General features: G+C 42.6%; 1 protein-coding gene across 5 annotated transcripts in view; it reads left to right on the top strand.

Annotated features, from left to right (window-relative positions):
- LOC109855592 overlaps positions 1–21,660 on the top strand; it is a 93,027-nt gene that overhangs the window by 69,715 nt on the left and 1,652 nt on the right. For 3 of the 5 annotated variants that reach the window (XM_020430029.1, XM_020430031.1, XM_020430032.1), the window contains exons 20-36: positions 19–581; positions 7,243–8,317; positions 10,120–10,227; positions 10,669–10,794; positions 14,937–15,119; positions 16,247–16,332; positions 16,639–16,843; positions 16,941–17,031; positions 17,798–17,994; positions 18,442–18,536; positions 18,655–18,721; positions 19,073–19,129; positions 19,286–19,387; positions 19,475–19,546; positions 20,650–20,776; positions 20,904–21,046; positions 21,365–21,523. In XM_020430029.1, coding sequence (XP_020285618.1) covers positions 19–581; positions 7,243–8,317; positions 10,120–10,227; positions 10,669–10,794; positions 14,937–15,119; positions 16,247–16,332; positions 16,639–16,843; positions 16,941–17,031; positions 17,798–17,994; positions 18,442–18,536; positions 18,655–18,721; positions 19,073–19,129; positions 19,286–19,387; positions 19,475–19,546; positions 20,650–20,776; positions 20,904–21,046; positions 21,365–21,523 — 3,456 coding nt within the window. The remainder of the gene's footprint in view (positions 1–18; positions 582–7,242; positions 8,318–10,119; positions 10,228–10,668; positions 10,795–14,936; positions 15,120–16,246; positions 16,333–16,638; positions 16,844–16,940; positions 17,032–17,797; positions 17,995–18,441; positions 18,537–18,654; positions 18,722–19,072; positions 19,130–19,285; positions 19,388–19,474; positions 19,547–20,649; positions 20,777–20,903; positions 21,047–21,364; positions 21,524–21,660) is intronic. The other 2 variants (XM_020430033.1, XM_020430034.1) reach the window with 2 other exon arrangements.

Raw genomic sequence — 21,660 nt, forward strand, 5'->3', positions numbered from 1 at the left:
ATGTGTCGCCCATTACAGATAACCGAACTCTTGCCGGAAGTCCAGTTGGTGAAAGCCAGGATCATTACGGCGGAGGAGGCGACCGCGCTACGATCCGAGGAGACGGTCACCAAAATCGAGATCCACTCGCCGCCGGAAGTGGTCGTGGGCCACGAGACGGTCAAGCCGAAGTTGATGCGAGCCCCGTCGCCGGAAATCGTCTCGTCGTTGCAACTGCCCTCGTTGGCGAAGTCGACGTCCGAGAGCACTTTGATGAAGGACAAGCCCGAGTCCGGCGAGGATCAGAAGGTATCCGTGAGAAACCTAAAGCCCGAGATTCTTCTGGACTTGTCGAAAGTCACCGACAACAGCGAGGATAGCGAGGTGACGCCCGAAGACGACAGGGATCGTCACAAAGAGAGGCGATTCAGCAGAACCGGAAGCGAAGGTTCGAAGAGATTGATCAAGATCCAGAAGGAGGAACAATTTCCCTTCAAAGTCAGCAGCCTCGCGATCCCGGACAGACCGGAACTGACGGTTCTGCGTGACGGGGACACGACGAGAACGACGGAGGAAGCGAGAGCGGACGATGAAATTTCGAGGTAAGCGAATATTGTTGGCTGATCTATTTATTTTCAAAAAAAAAAAAAAAATACAGAATCTCGATATGAGTCATGTTTATTTAAGTGTGTCAAAGCGGGGTCGCAAAGGTTCGCTTCTAAACGCATGGACAATTACAATTGTTGTTAAAATAAATCAGGAGCAAAAATGTAGATTAAACAATAAAAGAAGTTATCTAAAAAAGTAGATAACGATTTCACCGCGCGACGATAATAATGCGATTAACATTACTCGATTGTGAGTTTCTCAAATCTTTCATCGCGGGAAGATATATTGTGTTTGCGCACTATTCCACGAAAGAGATCAAAAATCTTTTATATCTTAGCAAGTGTTCGATGTCAACGAAGCATTTCGTCACGAACGAAAAGATCGTTCGCGAAGATGGATCTTTTGCTGCGGAAAGGGCGCGCGGAATAATAAAGCGAGCTCTTCTGTTTGCGGTCTACCGCGATCGCCGTTATATTAATAAGTTCATGCGACGTTCTCGGGGCTTCGAATGTCGATTTACAAACAATATTGTTTACCCATCGCAGTTTGTCGATCCCGATTAGGGTTGGATTACACGCACAGCCATAGAAACCCCGAAGTGCTCGTACAATTTACCGGAAAACTGGGTCACCCCGCAGTTAATACGCGCTGCAATATAACTTTTCTCGGTCCCGAAAATTCCGCGAAAAAGCTCGAGAATTTCGCGCGCGCGCAAAAAAAAAAAAAAATAAAATAAAATAAAATCCGCAATAAAACGGAGCGCGCGTGAATTTTTATAAATGTCAAGCGCACACGCGGAATGAAAGAAAACAAAAACAAAAAAGAAAACAAGTAGCAGAAAAAATGTATACGTTCAAGAGTTTTGCGTCTGCGGCGATGATGCATCGATGTTCATTTTTATGCGTCGCGTCGTTGCAACGCCGCGGTGTAACGAGCAACGGGAAAATCTCGATTATACGAACGCAAAACACACAGCTCTCGCTTCGGGTTTTTACAAGTCCGAAATATGGAAATTGAGAGAAAATCTGGACTAATGTAAAAGATTGATAAATAATTCATGCCGCGGTAACCGGAAAACGTTAAGCGAATTTGCACACTTTATTTACACTTTTTTTTTTTTCAAGTCCCGCTCTCGCGTCGGGATTCGACAAAATTAAATAATTAATTTATTCATACACGTCTTTGCCGCATTCGTCGTCTTCCGAGAGCGACTGCTTTTTAATTCATCAAAAGATACATTGTGGGAAGTCGGGGGGGGGGAGGGGACGGAAGATAAAAACGTCTTCCTCTTTATATTCTTAAAGACTGCGTTTTTCCACTCTTGAGAAGAACTTTTTCATTTACATACATTTACGCCGCAAAGTTCTCGCTCGCAGGATTGCGCAGAGATTCCGCCCACACGCGAATAAAGCCGCAAATTCCGCCAAGTGTTGTTTTCTTTGCGGATTTTCGTTCGGATTCCGCGTTGAAACGCGTACCTGGCGTCACTCTGCCAGAGATGCAATATTCACTTTTTTTTTCATCGCATCGTTTGTTTTACAAATTTTTAAATATTATCGCGTCTGATCATGTGTACTAGATTATTTATAAACTATATTGCGCAACTACACGTCAAAAATTTATAAATAACACACCAATTCGTATGCTAAAGTTCACATTTGTTTACGCGAGATAATTGCGTGAGATTTAAACGATTGATGTTGTCATTACAACAGCGCCGTGTCAGAAAAATAAGCATTGCGTCTGACGTAATCGATAATAGACTTCGAAATAAACCGAAGTGTGGCAGAAGACCGATAGAGAGTCAGACTTGCTCGAGAGTTCGCTCGGTTAGAAACGAATCTCGATTCGCAAAGGCGATGCAGAGACGTGGGAGAAAATTCCGCCGAGCTTAACTAGGACTGACAGCGATGTTAATGGGTGGCGAAAGAGAAAAAAAGCTGATAGGTCCAGACGTTATAAAAGGGAGAAAAGCTGACACGGACGCGACGAATCGGAAAAAGACAAATCGAACGCTATGTCGGATGCGAAGCAGTCGAAAGCGACGCGGATTGACATCCGCTGGGGGAGAAAAAAAAAAAGACGGCGCGTATACGAACGGTCGTTACGTAACGACGAAATGGCAAAGGGAAATAAATGTGCGCGAGACGTCGGAGAAGTGCGACGCACAGACGCGTCAAACACGACGGAAATGATACCGCGCTGACTGAGAATTAGAAAAAGGTCGAGCGATAACAAACACACGTACGCGATGTGACACAATCGCTGTGTTACAAGGAAACGAGGAAATACGCGCGCGGAATTGTAAAAGAGCGGAGAGATGAAAAAACCAGGAAGATACGAGCGGAATTGCCGGAATAGCTGCAGAAAGATAAGGTGAAAGAGGCAGCGGAAGAGATCGAGGTGGAACGGGGAGGATGCCGTAAGAGGAGGAGGAAGAACGGCGAGGCTAAATCGGAGAAAGACGAATAAATACGACGCGGAAGAAAAACAAAGAAACAATAACGAAGTCCATAATCAGTATGTAACAAGTTTATTTATTAAAATGAACGAAGTAGTGAGAGATGCGCGTATAAAAACAGGGGATTTGGAATAATTTAGGGTAATCCTTTTTTTGGTAATAAATAAAACCTAAAACTTCATATTTCAATTTAATTTTGTGTGCGAAAATCAAATTTTAATTGAATTAATTCTATCGATTTATAATTTTAATGCCTACGCAATAATTTTGTTTAGCCTTGATTAGCCTTTTGTGTCCCGTTATTAAAATGTGTTACGTTGAAAGCTTGAAAATTGTGAAGAAATATGGTAATTGAACTATGACCTAAAAGCGCGCTATCATTCAATTTTCGACGGGGGAGTAAATATTAAAGTGACTAAAATAATAAAGTCAGCACGAATATATGAATACATCAATATGTGTAAGTTACTTTTCATGGATTAGACTGCTAGCGTATCAAGTGTGTGCCCGCGTTTTTGCTTCATTAAGTTGTTCTCCACCCGCGTGAGACGTTTTTAATTGCGTTCCCGAGCAATGCTGCTCCGCGCTTTTCTAAAAAACCTCGGTTTCAATCTAGATTTCAAAAGTTGAGGGGATATAAAAAACGTGTGTATTTATTTATTTACACACGCAATATATAAAATATATTATTTATTTATTTACACGCAATATATAAAATATATAAAGTATATATAAATCTATACATCAAAAATATTGAAAAGATAAAACATTTTTTTTATAAATAATTTATGAAACTTCAACTAGATGAGATTTTAGTTGTTCTATTATATTTCTTATATATGTAATTTCGTCAAAACTCGATGTTACACACATATATCGGTCTCTGGAGAAAAGCAAGGTTCTGGTTCTCATCCGTCAAAGACTCGTCGTCACTTATCGAAAATTGGCTCTCGGCTGATACGACATGTTCGGGATTACTTTATGCCATCCGCACATGCACGCCAAAGCGCATGATGCATAAATCTTCGCAACTGTGCGCGTGTGAATCCATATATGTGAATATACGTATATATGTATATATATATATATATATCTTTACGAACACGTACGTATATGCGCTTTCGGATTTGTCCAATAACCACGGTCGTCTTTTTACCGACGTTTTCAGTCACACATACACGCGCGCGCGCGACGCATCTACAAACGTTCTCATTTCTTGCGTGCCATTCTGCACATACGACGCGCGCACATATATGCCACGTCGCCTTGTAAGTCTCAAACACACACGCGGACGCGTATCTACGTACATGTTCTCACGTTAAATATGCCGCGCACGCGTTCGTTTCTCCTATACAATTAAGAATACCGTGTTCGCATATACATGACTACGTATACGGTGTCCTAGAAAGGAGCGTATGATATGAACTTGCATAGAGAAATATGTCGTAGAGATCGCGCTCTTGACAAATTTGTTCGCGAGAATCTTGATGTAAATTTACGCGTTTAAGAGATCAAGTCAGAAGTGTAAGTAGAAAAATTAAGGCTCTCTCTTTTAAAGAAACTTAATCTATAGAACAAAAATGTGTGCGTGTGTGTGTGATTACAAATCACGTGCGTGTATTTATTTTTTTATTTAAATCGACGTTTCGCACTGATAGAAAATGAATTGTTCACAGTTACGTTACACAAATCTTTCAGCTGTCGCGATATCACACGCATAAAAACAAATCGCATTCGATCATCGTCTATTTCATCATTTTCTCATTAAATGTAATTTTTTTCACGACACCTTGTATGTACAAAACACTTCATACGCCAAACACACGCGCTCAATGACCAACAACTGCGCGCACATACACACACACACACAGACACATACATACTTCCCACACGTGTGTATATATACATATACGTACGTGTTACGTCGTCGCGCAGAGCATGGAATCGAGCGCGCGCACGCACGCACGGAATACTCCCGCGGTAGGAACACGAGTCACCCGCGCCTCAAGCAGTCTACGCGCGCGTCTACGCTCGGCATGTTATCATCATCGCGATTGCGCGTCTTGCGCTCGCACAATCACTCGCGAGTGCAATCGCTCGCTCGCTCGCTCGCGCGCGCGCACGAACGTATTTGCTCACCTGTGTGTGCGCACGTGTGTGACGAGCGCGAACACACGCGCGCTTCGCAAAAGAGTGTCATTTATTAGATCAAAGGAAGCCAGTTTGCAGTGACGCGCCGAAGACACAACACCTTGGCTTCCGTACGGGCGACGTAACGTGAGAAACAAATACCCGCGCGTACTTCTTTTCCGCGTCGCGTTCTGCCGCTGAAGGTTCTCGACAAGCGCCACTCTTTCCTCGTGCTCGCGCTCGAGTATCTTTCTTCTCTTTTGACTCGCGCATCTTCCAGAAGTGCGACTCGATCTCGGTGTGGAAAGAATTAAAAAAAAAAAAAAAAAAAAAAGAAGAAGCGACGGAACGACGTCAAAGAAACGACGGACGTGCCTCTCGGAGTCTGAGAGCGTCGCGCAAAAAAATCTTACCTCGCTTGGATAACGGAAGTTGAAGTACGTCATGTAACTGCCTCATCCGAACGTAACTGGCGCTTCTTAGCGTTGAGAATCGCGATTCTGTTTTTTTTTGTGTCATGAAACAAATAAGAAACAATTGCATACGATCAGTCTCGACGAGTTTCAGTCGTCGCGATTGTTCACACACTTTGGTAAATACGTAGAAATGTGTCGCGACAAGGATTCGTCTTATGTAATGTTCAATTTACAATTTCCGCGAGTCAAGTTGACTTAAAAATAAATATATATACAAAATTGATCTACATGGTCGCGACTGCGGAAGAAATTTTTTAGTTGCGAAGGTCTCGACACGAAGCAAATTCGCTCTTCAATTAGACGATTTGCATGATTTCAAGTTTTGTACCGAATACAAAGATGATCTTTTCACGAGAGAGTTATGTAATAAAAGAGAAATGTCAGAATTGGAGTGCGCGCGCGCTTAATATCGTATTATACAAGTTTTTAATAAAGAGTTCACAACTTATCATTTTAAACACCATTTTACATGTAAATAATATTTCACACGTATCGGATTATTTACACGTATAAATAATATTTTATATAATAATAGCAGAGATATTTACAAATAGTATTTTACATAATAACGCTACTACAAATTTTCTCTCTCTCGCGAAATATCGAAAAGTGGAAACTTTTTTTGAAAAAAAAACGAGAAGATATTTTTGGTTCACAATATCATAGTCATTTGAATACAGAGAGAATTTTCTCTCTCTTTCTCTCTCTCTCCGCTAGAAGCAAACACGGCGGCAGATCCGTCACGTTCTTGCGTAGGATTTATACTTTATGTTCACGTGTATGTACATACGGAAAATGTGCACACGTTCCGCATCGAAAGAATATCGCGTTTTTCCTACAAGCAACCAATAAATAATCCACGTATATTATCATCATCGGTTGCGCGCGGTTTCTCGTTTCCGTTACAGGACAACAAAAATATCGCGTTCGAAAAATATTTTGCGCAAACTGCAAGCTTTCGATCTGTTTTTATTTTGCAATAAGATCGAGCTGGGAAAATAAATTTTTTTTTTTTTTTTTTTGTATAAGTCGCAAACTTTTCCAACGTTCTGTTGTTATTGCTGCCGGTAACGCATTGCATCAAAAGTGTTGCAGATAATTAATCGTATTAATCTCATCTGGCCAATTAAAGATATCGCGTCAAGAGCCACTTATCTTTTTTTTTTTTTTTTACGCCTGTTACGAGTCATCGCGACGATGTTGCGTGACTCACTGTTAATTAGTCCCAATCGCATCAATAGCATTCTACCGTTGATTTCCAACAAAATACTATTTCTAGATTTTATTTTCGCGCTATATAACGGCACGTGATAATTTTCAAGACGAAAGTAGTAATCATTTTTCTCCGTTACGATTCATCTTATCTAACGATAAGTAAGTATTTTTTTTATACGGATGCGTAACAAGGTGCAATTAAGAAAATGCCGTCGCGCGCGCAATTGCATCCGACGATCCGATTCCCGTCGCGACGATCCGTTTATCGCTACAATAGCCTTGTCCCGAAGAATAGAGTTTCCGCTTCGTTGAGCATTTGATTTGAATTCTCGTCGCTCTGACCTTTTTTTTTTTTTTTTCATTTCTCTCAAGATCTCGACGCGAGGAATACGTCGACGCGCCGAGGGATTCTTCGATTTCACCGAGCGAAGTTGCCGATCGCGCGGCACAGGATCGACGCGAGGAACAAAAGGAGGATCGCGACACCTCCGATCGGACTCCTTCGCGCGAAAAACCCTCGCCGTTGTCGGAGGAAGTGACTCGTAGATACGAAGAGGACAGTTTGATCTGCAAGGAGCATTCTCTCGAGTATCAGAGCCAGACGCTCGAGAGCCAATCGGATCATCTGTTCCACGAGGCGATCACTCCTTCGCTTCTGGAGGATCTGTCGGAGGCTCAGGAGACTTACGACGAAAGCATCTCGGAGGTCGAACGCAGCTTCAAGGAGACTCATTCCCAGTACTCGCCTAAGGAGAAGCGCGACGTACAGACGCAGACTGTGCAGGAGTCGAAGAGCACGCAGTGCAGTCCCGAGCAGAGTGTAACGAGTCCCTGCGAGGAACCGTTGTCTGCTATCAGTCCGTTCCGCGTCGGCCAGAAGTACTTCCAGAGCCCAAAGCGGGAAGTGCAAACGCAGACGCAGGACGAGAACAAGAGTGTTCAGTGCTCGCTCGAAGACTTTGGTGATCTCGCGAGAAGCGACGATCGATCGCAGGAGTCGAAGAGCGTTCAGTGCATCCCGGAGGACATATCCGCGAGATCGTCATCCGACAGATCGAGATCTTCCTCGCGGGAGGACGCACTGCGCAGTCCGCGACGAGAAGTCGAGGTACAGACCTATCAGGAGTCAAAAGCGATCCAATGCAGCGACGACGAGCTGCTGCTCGAGGCTGATCAAGCGAGCATCGATCGTCCGGAGTATTCGTTTCAGAGCAGACCGACGAGCTCGACGTCCAGGAAGACCGAGAGCTCGCCCTCGTCGATCTCGCCGAGTTCGCCGCGGAAGTTTCCGACAGTCGTCTTCGTGGAGCGCAGAGGGGACATGACCGTCACGCACAGAAATCACGATGGCGATGTCACCTGGTCCAAGCACTGGGGCCCGGAGAGATTGGTGGAGATATACAGAGAGCCGAGGACCAGCCTAGGGCTCAGCATCGTCGGCGGAAAGGTATGATACGATTTTCTTCATGTGACCTTGACACCGCGCGAAAGAACGGGAGAATGTAAATTTATTTTTGTTCGCGATTTTTTGTAAATTCTTTTTTATTTTTAACATGTAAAATGTTTACATTAAATTTTATAATATATATATTTTTTAAAAATATATATATATAAATCATTACTTCTCTGTTATAAAATATTTTGCACTTATTTCAACGAGCGATTTTGTTATTTTCAAAATTAGTTCTTCGTTGTCGCGTGTTAAGTTCGTCAATTAAAGTTAAATTTTATTCAACCGATTCGCGCGATCGGTGCAAGATAATCCCGAATTATTGTGTGGTTCGGAATTATTTTTCTCACGCGACCCCCCACATGGGGTCCACATAGTTTTTTCGTATAATTCTTTTATTAGCACGCACGAATATAACTCGCGAGAAACAGGCGAGAGAGAGAGTTGGTCCACCGATATTGCTCCGGTGTTTTATAGCTGGCTTCCCTCTCTCTTTCAAATTGGGAATGTTACGACGGCTATTGAAACATTCGGACAGAGTTGGAGAAGTAGGTCGAACCAGATGGTTTTGCTAGTAAACAGATGGCCCGATAGATCTGTTCCGTATACCGGATGATCTGTAGCTCGATAATTCAAACCTCGATAATTAACGTCGAAATTTAAACCCGACGTCGACGATGCGACGAACCAATATATACGCGTTCTCCGTCGGGAGATCCCGTTCTCGGATGTGATGTATCCTCGTGGATATTTAATAAATTTAAATTGCGATTTCTCTCGTCAAACAAATTCATCGCGACAACCCTCGGTTAAAGGGGGGGGGGCAGGGGGGACTTTATCGCGCGCGAGACAAGCGGATATCGGGAATTGTTAGTCTCGACGAAATGGAATTTAATCAATTCAACGCCTCGCCGATGCACATCGACTCGCTAATGTACATCGTCCGTAATACGTTCGCCGATGCGGACTGCATCGGTTTAAGTGCATTAACGCGCGCCGGGATAGTTTCCTGACATTAAGCCGAACAAGAAAGCGGATATAATAGGATCATTGGCTTTGGCTTGCGGTGACCGTTCCGTTATTTTGAAAGCTCGTTAGAATTATGTACAAAACAAGTTACTGAATGCACATCGGCGGTGGCGGCGGCGTCGCGCGCATTTGAATAATGCGGCTGTACTTTTAAGCGCATAAATTTATGATCGCGCAATCCCACCGGCGCGCGCGTCGCGGCTGCGTGATATAATTAATTTCACGTGTACTCCCATCTTTCCTCCCTCCATTCCCCCTTATCGCTTTGTGGGAAATTTCGAATAAATTTCCGCATTAATTCTCTGCTAATTAAATACGTTGTATTACGCTTCTCTTATATACGCACTCCGCGATCGGAGAGATGCGCAGTCTATACAAGCGCGGTGTTAAATAATTGCTTTAATTCGATTAGCGGCCGAACGATACGAACGAACGAACGTCGACGAACCAATGAGAGATTAATGAGAATAAATGACCGGGGGAGAAATTGGAGCGGGGACGGAGGGAGGGATCGGAAATCACGGGGGCTACAATCCGTCTGGAATGGAATTGCCATCACAGTGCTGCTCGCGGCGCGGCACCGGAATTCACGACGGAGTTCGCCGACGCACGATGTGCGACGCTAATTAAATTTAACCGCGATTAAATTGTAAATTGTCAGCGGAACCAAATCGACCGATCACGTTTGCCGCTGCGTTAATCTGCCGTTTAACCGGAACGTTGTACGTACACGGAGCCATTTAAACCGACCGATCGATCTTCCTTTTCAGGTCGATCTGCACAACGGCGGCTCCAGCAAGTCCTCCCAGAATATTTCCGGGATATTCATCAAGAATGTTCTGCCGAACAGTCCGGCCGGCAGAACCGGCGGTCTCAAGGTAACGGACGTTTGTCTCGAGACAAATTTTCTTTCTACGCGCGAATCGCGTTATCTCTTCTTCAATTTTTTTTACACACACATCTCGGTCGTTCTTCCTCCCTCGCGTTCGATAAATTTGAACGCGAGGAAAAGAAAAATTTGCGTTTCGATAAATTTGATTTAAGGATTTAAAACGAGATAAATGAACGGAGACAAAAAATAAATCTGTGCACAACTCGCGTCGTTACGTAGTTCAAATAAAAATTGTGACGAACAGCAGTACGGGAGCACGTAGTACGATTGTAAGAAAATTAAATATCGAATCCGACCGATTTCTCATTCGGCAGAGACACGTATATGAACGCACCGAGATTGAATACTCTGTTACGACATATACTACACATGTCGACTGCGCTCTCGCAAACTTAATTTGCCCTCCGGCGTACGTGCATGCTTTCAGATTGGAGATAGAATAATTGAGGTGGACGGTGTGGACCTGCGACACAGCACGCACGAGCGTGCAGTGGAGGTTATTCAAGCCGCCGGAAATCCCGTCTGCCTTGTCGTCCAGTCCTTGGTGCATGTGGTAAGATTTTCGATCTGGAATTTTCTCTCTTTTGATCACACACAGTTGCAGATTAGTTTCATTCAAACTTCCTCGAACTCGTTCTATACACCGCGCGTATTTATCCCCATCGCGCGTACTCGGTATAGTTACCAAGTTTCTATTAAACTTTGTTTTTTTTTCTTTTTTTTTACATTTAAAATTATGCAACATTACCTTTTCTATATTCAAACATATGCAAATAAAAACTTGGTTTTTGCGAACTTCGCGATTACGTTTGCTTTGCGAACGATGACGTGTATACAAAGCGAAACGTCAAGTTTCGCGCGAAAGCTCGTCCGTTCTCCTTAACGAGGTCGCCATTATGAATTCGCGCGCTTTTGAGTTTCGAACCTCCATTTGCAAAGCGCAAAAGTTACCCTCGCAATTAACCGGCGAAACTTCGCCGTATATCTGACAATCGATTCGTCGCCATTCGCCAACCGGACGTCACCGACGTCCGCGTTACATATATATATGTGTATATATATATATATACGGTTCGACGATGCGAGGCGAAATTGAACTCTCGTGTGGTAATGCGACCGAATGGCGACACGGGGCTTTAAACGTTCGCCTCCGAAGTGTCACCGTTAGACGCTGCATTACGCGAAATTGGACGCGATACGTATAGGTACGCGCGACACACGAAGTGCCAACCTGTCACCGCGCATCGAAAGACCTTACATTCGCATACGCGATAACAACATACGCCGACATTTATTTTCTTCCGCGCGCCGTATTGAAAACGTTATCTGAGCAAACACCCTCCGAAAGGTTTACGAGCTCGAGGAGACGACGCGACGTTTCGACCAACAACTCTCTCGCTTCTCCTCAGGGCTTCGGGATATATTCGTAGCTCGGTGACGCGCGCGTCCAAAGTGACCTCACTGTAATGTAAATTTAATGCTGACTGTTGTTTGATCGCGTACATCTTTGTATCACGTTGCGCGCGCGCGCGAGAGAGACAGAAAGAGAGAAAGGTTGAATGCAGACTCTGTCCGATAGACGGACGATAGAAACTTGCTCTCGGTGCTTTGAAGTTCGTGTATATCGCACGTAATCCCGGGACGATCAGGTGTAAACGATTTCTGCTGCAGAAACAACAAAGCACATACGTATTCGGACGTGTATATAGATTACGTCGCGCGTTCCTCGAACAACGAGAGTACCGACGAGGCTTCTCCCTCAAATATCGCTTCTTGCACCATCATCGATCAACCCGACCAATCCGCGTTATTTTCGGCCCGAAGAACATGACCTATTTTTCGATACCTTGAAATTGACTGGAAATGAAGCAGTCGCGAAGCAGCCAAATTTATTTTTCTCTCTCTCTCTCTCTTCCCTCCCTCCCTCTCTCTCCGCGGCTGTTGTTTCGACGTGGGTGTCAAGTGTGACGACACCTGTTTGCTACAGCCGCGGCGGTCGGCCTACAATTGAAACTCTGAAAACGACATAACTTCCTTCCAATTTCAATCGGTCGGCCGCGCAATACGTTCTCCTGTCCCGATGGATGGCAGACTGGCAATGTCGTGACACGTACGCGATCGCGAACGACAACGGAGTCGTTGGGAAGAGAGAGAAAGAGATGAGAAGAGTTAAAAGAGCGAAAGAATAGAACGGAAAGAGAAAGAGAGAAAAGAAGAGGAGGACAAAGGAGGGAACAAGAGACAGTGCGAGGGACAGAGAGAAAGAGAGAGAAAGAGAACCTGGAAAGAGCCATTATCGGCGAACAGCTCTTGTACGCGTACGATGCACCAGGGTCGAACTTTCCAATAAATCTCCCTGATGAGGGACGACGAGGGGGGGAAGCAGTGCGCGGAATACTGCGAAAGAGGGAGACGATGCAGACGATGGAGAGATACGTAAAATCAGGACAGACGCGCGAGATGGGAAGATGATAAAAATGCAAAGACGCGAGACCACAGCTCGGCGAGCGCTATCGACTCGTATCGGAAAACGAAAGCATTCCCTTTAATATTGTATGTTTTATTTTTTTAACTCATAAATATCAAAAACAAGGTAATCTTAAAATAAACAAAATCACTGACGCAATCGTCTGACGCGTCAATAATATTTTAAAAACATTTATTGACATTTATACTGTTGCAATTTGAAAACATTGTTTTCGAAAATGCGTGGGAATAAATATCAGCAAGTAAAGGTCGATCTGGTCAGGGGGAGAGAGAGAGAGAGTCGGAGGGGGTTGATGCGGTTCACCGGAAAGAATGGTTTCACGTTGCGACCGAGCGCGCTCGTCATCGACACCATGGACCACATCGGGAACGAAGCCCACCACTACGGCCCCGGCATATACGAACTGCGCCATCCTCTTCTCTCTCCGCCCCCGTCATCGGGTACTCCCTTTTCGCGCACGAAACCGTTCGGCCGACGGCGGTCGGATCACCTGTGAATGTCATCATCACTCCCAGTGTTCAGTTGTCACCAAGCGTCGCGATGCACCGATTCTTCGGACGCAAATGCGTCACCTTTCACGTACGTGATTATCGCCGAGAGGCATCGACGGGGCGCGTACTCTTCCTCCTCCTCCTCCTCTTCCCTCATCCCCGGTGTTCGATATTCGAAAGCGCGCGCGGATGCATCTTAACTCTCGTCAAGCGCGCGGTGAGAGGCATGTCGACGCGTTCGTTGACAGACGTGTGTTTACCTACCGTGTTGTAAAGTGGGATTACTTTGGTTTGTGCGGGATCGCACACACTGATCGCCAATATCGGCGGCCGTATTGTCGGAAAGCTCACGTGTCGAGAGAGAATATTGATCCGCGTTAAAACAATAGAAGACAAATTACGGAGATAAATTTATTAATTGTACCTATTTGTCATCTCGCGGTGTGTGAGATGTAAATGAGAAAAACAATGTGATCTGAAAAAAAAAACCGAATGAACAAAAATTCTCGGGACGAGAGAGTTAAAACTGTGCGCGGAAAAAAAAGATTTGCCGTAGAGAGTAGAAAGAAGAATCGCAGGCCGGCGAGAAAAATTTGCTAAGACTGTGTTGAAGTTTTTGTTTTGCCAACAAAATTATTTTGTCGATGATGAAACAAAAACCTCATTAGACTCGGCGAATGTTTCGTGCTGATCGTACAATAGCAAAACTTTGTTCCGTGCGATTCTCGAAAAAAAAAAAAAAAAAAAATCGCAACTCGCTCGAAATATATTTCGAGGTCCTACTTACCACGTTTTTATCGAAACTAACGCAAGAGAGAAACAAGGAAGAGAACGCATCGCGAGAATTCGCGAGAATGCGCTAGCACGGTCTGTTTTACGCGTTTTACGAGAAGTAAACCCCCTTCTATTGCAGTTGCTTTGGCAACAATTCAAGAGCACACGAGCAAATATTTTCCTAGTACTAACTCATTTCGCGACTGGGTTTATCCAGAGACGCAGTCTCTTTCTCTTTCTCTCTCTCTGCGCAGTTTACTCCGTCGCTGAAATAAGTACAGGCGAAACAATTCCGCAGAAACCATCCGCATCATCTAGTTTCGTCTTCCGTTTCGGCTTCCTTCCTACGTCGGCATCTGCTCCCTGTGTCTTTTTATGCCACCGAAAGAGTCACTTCAGCTTCTCTTCTCTTTTATTTCAATCGTGCCGCGTGTGTGTCTCTTCTCGCTGACTCGTCGGTCTTGGAATGTGCTCGTAAACCGCTTAATGTCACTTCGCCTCTGTTCTGGACAGTATATGTGAGTGTGCATACGCGCGTGCGCGTGTGTACGTATGCGCGTGTTCTACTTTGAAATTAAAATTCTATAAAAAAAAAAAAATCTCCGCCTCCATTAGAAGTGCAATTCGATATAAACGTCGGGGTAATTTTACATCGCGTTTTAAATTACTCGATCGAGTTAAAATAATGACATTTCGTTTTTTTTTTTTTTTTTTTCGAGAAGCGCCGCCGAATGTTTCGTTAAAATTTTTGCGGATATTGCGAACGTGCGCACGTATGCGCTTTCGATGCGTATCAGATATGCGAAATCTTTTTTTACGGTAACAAGTACGAGAAGAGAAATAAATTGGAGATGAATTTAAGCTGTCTGGAGGGGGCGCTATCCGAGAGATTTTTCGAGAAGCAGAGGAGACGAGAGAGCACTGGAAAATTTGTTATTGCAGAGCCCGGAGCACGGCGGCAGCGCGTTCCAAGAGGAAAGAGACACCAAAGGTCGGAAACAGGCTGTCAAGAGTCATACGTCGTCGTCTTCTTCCGGCCTCAGCCCCGGCACGCCGACTGCCTCCTTTCGTCGCAAACCGTCGCCGGTTTCGCCAGCGAGGTCCATCACACCAGAAGTGATACAGGTCAGGTTTGGTACATGTTTAACTTTCAGTCAAACAATTGTCTCTTCGTTGTTTTTGTTTGAATTTTTTTTAGCAATTCGCATCCTAATATACAGACTCACTACTTGCTCATTCCGGTTGTTCCCCGGAGAAAGAAATACGATTTGCGCGGCGCAATTTGTATGTTCAATTGCCGCTCTAATTAGCAAATGGGGGGGAAAAAATATGACGCGCTCGCTCGTGAGGCGCGAGCGATAATTAATTTCTTTAATTGAATCGCCGCGGACTTTGCAATTTTCGCGCGCGATGGCAAAATGTATGTTTAATTAAATATACGCAGGGAGATACAGTGATAATTACATTTATTGCACGGCGTGGGTAATTAAGTTACCTATACACACGCACACACAGTTTGCCACAAACGTTTGTTGTTCCAGACAAACTATTATACCTCCTTTATTGCGGTATTGTAATTGTTCATTGAGTAAATTCTCAATCGTGGCAAGTTTATTTCGAGAATAACGCGTCGATAATTTAAATTTTCTTATATATGTTTTATTTGTAAATATTTTACATTTCTTATATATTTTTGTTAAAGCAAAAAGCATACGTGGACTACTCGTCGCGGTCATGTTGATAATTATGTCAAAAGAAATGTTTGCGCATGAAGAATTTTCTGTAAATTTTTCGGCCGCAATTTGCATTGGAATAAACTACGGTTTTTTTTTTTTTTTTTTTTTTTACATACCGTCGATATCCGACAGCACGAATTGGCAAAATTCGCCGATTTATTTTGCGGCAATAAATGCGCATATAATTCAATCTATATATTTTTTCAACGAAAATAGACACTTTTATCAAAATTTATGAATATTCATATTTCAACACATATGTGCGCACATCGAAAAGAAAATTTTCGGCGAAAATTGATGGCCAATTTGAACTTTTTGCGGCTTGTGCTACAGAGACCGCAGTTTATTTTTCACGTTACATTTTACGTGCGAAAAATTTGACATAATTATCTCGCCTCTGTCGTAATCCAATATATGACCGAAACGAATGAATAACTTAAGAAGAGAGAAACTTACGTGATATTACATTTCACGTCCTTTCGTTTGAAAATTCAAGTCATTTTACTTGTTGTGTAGCCAGGATTCGGGGACGTTCGGGAAAGCTACCCACGTGGAGAATCTCAGAGACAGAGTGCAGATGGATCAGCTTCCAACGCGCGAAGGTTTGTGTCGTCTTTCGTTTTTCTCAGAAAACTCCTCCTTCTTCTTCTTGATAACCCGCGCGCGGCAAAAGTCGCTTATATTAAATTCCATGTTAAAATAAAAAGTCAGAATATTGCTGCCGTCTTAACCGAATTGAAATTCTGCAATGTTGCAACTTTAATAACACCAGCCTTAGAGTTATTTTTATCGGTTCTCTCGAATTTATTGATCTCTCTCACTTCTCACACACGTGCATTCCATGAAGAACCAATGAGATTACTTCGGCTTTTTTTTTCTTTTTTTTTTCTTTTTCATCGTTTTTTCAGATCCTCCATGAAGAAGTCAATTCGCAAGACGGCTCCGTCGCCGCCCGTGAACCCTCCGGGTATTCTTCGCGAGGTGAGCGAGGAACGAGAGGATCGCGCGGCGAAATCCGATGAGAAACCCAAGTACCACAGCGAGAGCTCGAGCGATGACGAGGAGGACACCCGCATGCTGGAGGGAAATGTCTACACGAAGGGCGGCATCGAGGTAATAAAAAAAAAAAAAAAACGTATCCGACGTCGTCGATAAATCTCGATTTATAAAGATATAACACGCGCGTTAACCTAACACCCGACATGCTTAGATTTCGAGAAAGAGCGCTGGAAACGTGAGACGGACGAAGGAGGAAATTGAAGCTGATCCGGAAGAAGAGGACGAGTACGGATATACTGCCAGTGAGTAGATTGTTTTCTTGTATTGACTGTAAACCGCGGCGCGATGTCATTCTTGCCAAAGCTGTTCTTTTGCGAAAAGACGTATTTCTTTTGGCCAGAGGGATATTATTTTTGTTCTCTTTAAATTTCATAGGGCGGTAAAAACGGGGTTGTTTCTACATACACACAGAAAAAACAATGGAGTTGCTTCAATTAAAGTTGATGTCACGGGCTGCCACAAAAATAAATAGTTCATTCAATTGCATATGCGATTAATTTAACGTCTAGATTCTTAAAGCAACTATCTGCTGTGTATAGTGCAATAATATTGATGTTGCATCAACAGAATATATTTCAATTAAACTGATACTGTTGATTCAACATCTTTTTTTTTTCCGTGTACGAGATGCAAAACGTAAGCGTTTGATTTTTGAATTGAATTCTATTCGAATTACCACGTGTGTAATTAATTTACACCTTAAGGAAAATTATATTTCGCGCGTACATTTGGCTTTTACTGGCGTTATCATTTTTTTTCGAATAGTTGAAGAGAATCCTTGTACATTGCAACATATATATTGCCTAAGAATATTAAAAAAAATTAAAATTAAAAACTTATTAATTTCTGTTTTAATTAATATTTATATTATATATTATTTTTACATTGGTTTTTTGCATCTCGTAATTGCGAAATAACTGCGTTTTTTTTCGACACGAATTTGATTCTCCAAATAACATCTCTCGGACCGGATCTCCGTCGGGCTGTGAATGCGATTTTAATTTGCAGTGAAGATACAGAAAAGATATCACAATCTCGGACACAAAGTGCTGATGGTGGTTCTCGAAAAGGACAGATCGGGACTGGGCATTTCTCTGGCGGGGCATAAGGATCGAAACCGAATGGCCGTGTTTATCTGCGGCCTGAATCCGAAGGGTGTAGCGTACAAGAACGGCAAGCTTGCTATCGGCGACGAGATATTGGAAGTATGTCTATGCTCTCCTTCCCGTTTTTACGACTTTAACGTTTATACGACACTTTGGCTCTCTCTCTCTCTCTCTCTCTTGTCATGTACACACACGACCGTTACCCGCGTCGTGTTGTTTAACCTTCGATTCGCACGTTGTATAATCTATTTAACTTGTTTGTCGCGACGTTATTACACAAGAACGCGCTGACCTTTTTTTTAGAGAAAAAAAAGATTTTTACACAGTTAAAAAAATACAATTCGTATGTTGATAGAACAATGTGGTAATTAACAGCGTTGTCTTTACGCAATGTAGAAAAATGTAGCCAGCAACATTTTATCAATAACAAAAACAGAGAGAGAGAGAATTAAAAAAATTGCAAAACTTCTCGCAGTTTTGTCCCGAGCTTGCTGGAAAAGTCGATAAGATCGACGGGAATAAAAAATTCTATTTTTTTCCGTTTAGATAAACGGCTCTATGCTGCAAGGACGATGTCACTTAAACGCCTCCGCTCTAATCAAAGGCATGGCCGGCACTTGCTTCAAGATCATTGTTTATCGGTGAGACACCCGGTGCTTTATTCTACGTAACACACGTTACGCGCGTGACGTCGCGCGCGGCACGTATATAAGAAAATTCATTAATACTCTAAACGGATTTCGCTTGTCCCGATTGCAGGAGATCGAAGGCTGTCGATGACATTGCTGTAAAGCCGATAGTTCAATTTCCACCGACCTTGGATGACGTAAGTCACTTTGCGGAATCGATCTTTTATATATTTGTTTCGTCCCGAGAATAATCGCGAGAGAGTCGAGTTTTCTTTATTGAAATGCTGCGAATCATTGGAAAACAATTAACATGCATTTAATCGATTGCGTCCCGCAATTTAATATCAGCTGCACGAGCTTTGCATAATTATTTCATAATAAATGTGATAGATGACATAAATAATAACACATAATATACGAGTATTTTTGGAGGTTTTTTTTTTTTTTAACGTCGTTATCACAATTGCACGCGAAACCTGCAATTGCGTGATAGAAAAAGCGCACGTATCGCTTTTGTAGTGACAAATAACACGGTACTCGCGTTTCAGGTTTTCAAAGAAGCTTTCAGCAAGTACAAGGGAGTCCGCGAGGTGCAAGTGAAAAAGGCAAGTTGCCCGTCCGTAATTACATTTGTTACGACTTTTGTTCACTTATTGTCTATATAAATTCTTTATTTCACGTGTTACATATTTTTCATATAAATTCTATTTTTGTAATTATTTTTCTTCTAATTTTTTTCTATTATAATTTTTCGATCGTAGTCTCAATACGGCCTGGGGATAATGATTATCGAGGGAAAGCACTTGGCCGTGGGACAAGGTATCTTTGTGTCTGACATTCAGGAGGGCAGTGCCGCCGAACAGGTAACGTTCGCTTGAATTTACACGTTGCCGTTTTGAGAGTGAATTCAGTAAGCGAATTCTTTGCATCATGGCGAACAATATTTGCAGGCTGGATTGCAAATAGGAGACATGATCCTGGCCGTAAACCTGGATAGCTTACTAGGCCGTACGTACGATGAGGTACGTATTTGTTTTTTTTTTTTTTTTTCACATTTGTGGAAAATAACTCAAAGTCAAAACATTTCGATACATTTACACATTTGAATTTTATCTGTTATCCCACGAGGGGTAAAAAACAATGTGGGAAAAATCGGCTGACCGGGATTTCGAACTCGAATCTTTTTTTTTTTTTTTGCCGTCTGGACAAGTGCTCTTAAACCAGCATTTAAGCTATCCGGACCCTGTATTTTTCCCCTCAGATAACATTTAAGCCACCCACACGGAACAGTACTCTTTACAAATCTCCATTAGATGTTCATTAGAACGTTCATTCACGTCTAATGGATGTTATGTCTATGCGTTGGCAGTTCCTACGCAGATATGGCTCATTGGCGCTGCATGTGATTCGTGTGCGAACGAGCAAGCGGCGCTGGCAGCGATATATAATATTTGTATTTGTATTTTTATATGTATGAAACTAATCTCATTAGTATAAGCTGGTTTTTTCCAATAGAGTATGTAGAAAAATTATTTAAAAAATAATGATACAGTGTCAGACATTTCTTATCATCACTATCAGAACGTCGGATTACTTTTCATCAAACACTGAAGTTATAGCTAAGAGAGAACTTTTTCGGTCTCTCTCTTTGATTACATTCGGTTACACTCTCGTGCGGGATTGTAGAATGTAATAAAGGACCTACAATTTTAGGTGGAGACTCCGAACCACCGAAAGTGTACATAAACACTTCAAATTTAGAGAAATCTCGTGACGGAGATACATCTCGGCGAGCTACTCAGCTCGTTAGAGAAAGAGCGACCTGTAAAAAATCCGAACACATTTTTGTTCCGGATTCGAACCTGTGATCTTTGGGTTACTGGTCCCGCACAAACCAACTGAGCTGTAGGCCGCTCCGTACAACACACTCTGTTTTTCGAGTTAATTTCACGTGTTTACACATTCACATTGAATTGAATCGTTAAGAACTCGAGGACACTTCTCACAACAATATATCTTCCATGAAAATAACTTTGTTGTTGAGAAAAAAAAAAAATTATATTTAAAATTATTTAAAATTATTTAATCAAATTATTTAAACGTTCATTCATTTGATTTCTTTCAGGCGACGGAGTTGTTGAAGAAAGCGGAGGGCGTCGTCAAGCTTACGGTGTGCAATCCCAACGAAAACAGAACGGAGGAACAGGCGAAAGGAGGAAAGGACGAGAAAGCCGTTTCTCCGGCGCCAAAACGTGAGCGTGAATTAAAAACGTGATTAATAAACTCGAGGGTTTTGAAAAATTTTAAAACATCATACGCGTGTATAAAAAATTGAAAATTGTGTTTATTAAATTGTTATTTTATGTGTGTGTGTGTCAGCAAAAGAACCCGAGAAGCCTAAGGAGCAACTGGATCCGAAGACTTGCAGTATACCAGTCGGTCAAGAAGTGACGATAGAGTTTCAGAGGGAGAAGAACCAAATTATGGGTATTTACATCGTTGGTGGTACTGACACGCCTTCGGTGAGCATCGTCGATATTTCAAAATTGCCTTTTTTTTATTTATTTATTTATTTATTTTGCGTGAAATACGTGACTTTGCATATACATTAATATGTAAATTTTTAAATTGCAAACAAAAGGGCACATTCGCGTAAATAAAACAATGCGATAAAATGTTTCGGTTTGTGTGAAAAAGTGTGACAGATATTGGACGCGAATTGATTTAAAGTTCAACGGAATTCGATATATTAATTACATATTGATAACAGATAGGCGATTAAAAACAGATATATCGACGTGCAAGAACAAAAAAAAAAACAACAATAACGCTTGTTTCAGAACGGCGTGTTCGTTTTGGATTTATTCCCCGATGGCGCGGCCATGAAGGACGGCCGGTTGCAGCTCGGCGATCAGATACTCAGCATAAACAGCGTGATGTTCAAGGAGATGGAATACATTAAAGCTCGCGAAACGATTCTGAAGCAACCCGCCGGACCTGTACGTGTGTAATAATATTTTATTTTATTTTTTTTTTTTTTTTTGGTTGCTACATTGAAAGAAAAAGAAAATGACACGTGCGATTGTTCGCGATATTCATTTTTACATCAGCGGACACAGTTTCGTGTCCCGATATT

This window comes from Pseudomyrmex gracilis, unplaced genomic scaffold, assembly GCF_002006095.1.
Source record: "Pseudomyrmex gracilis isolate BER0280 unplaced genomic scaffold, ASM200609v1 scaffold_93, whole genome shotgun sequence".
NCBI classification, from domain to species: Eukaryota; Metazoa; Arthropoda; class Insecta; order Hymenoptera; family Formicidae; genus Pseudomyrmex; species Pseudomyrmex gracilis.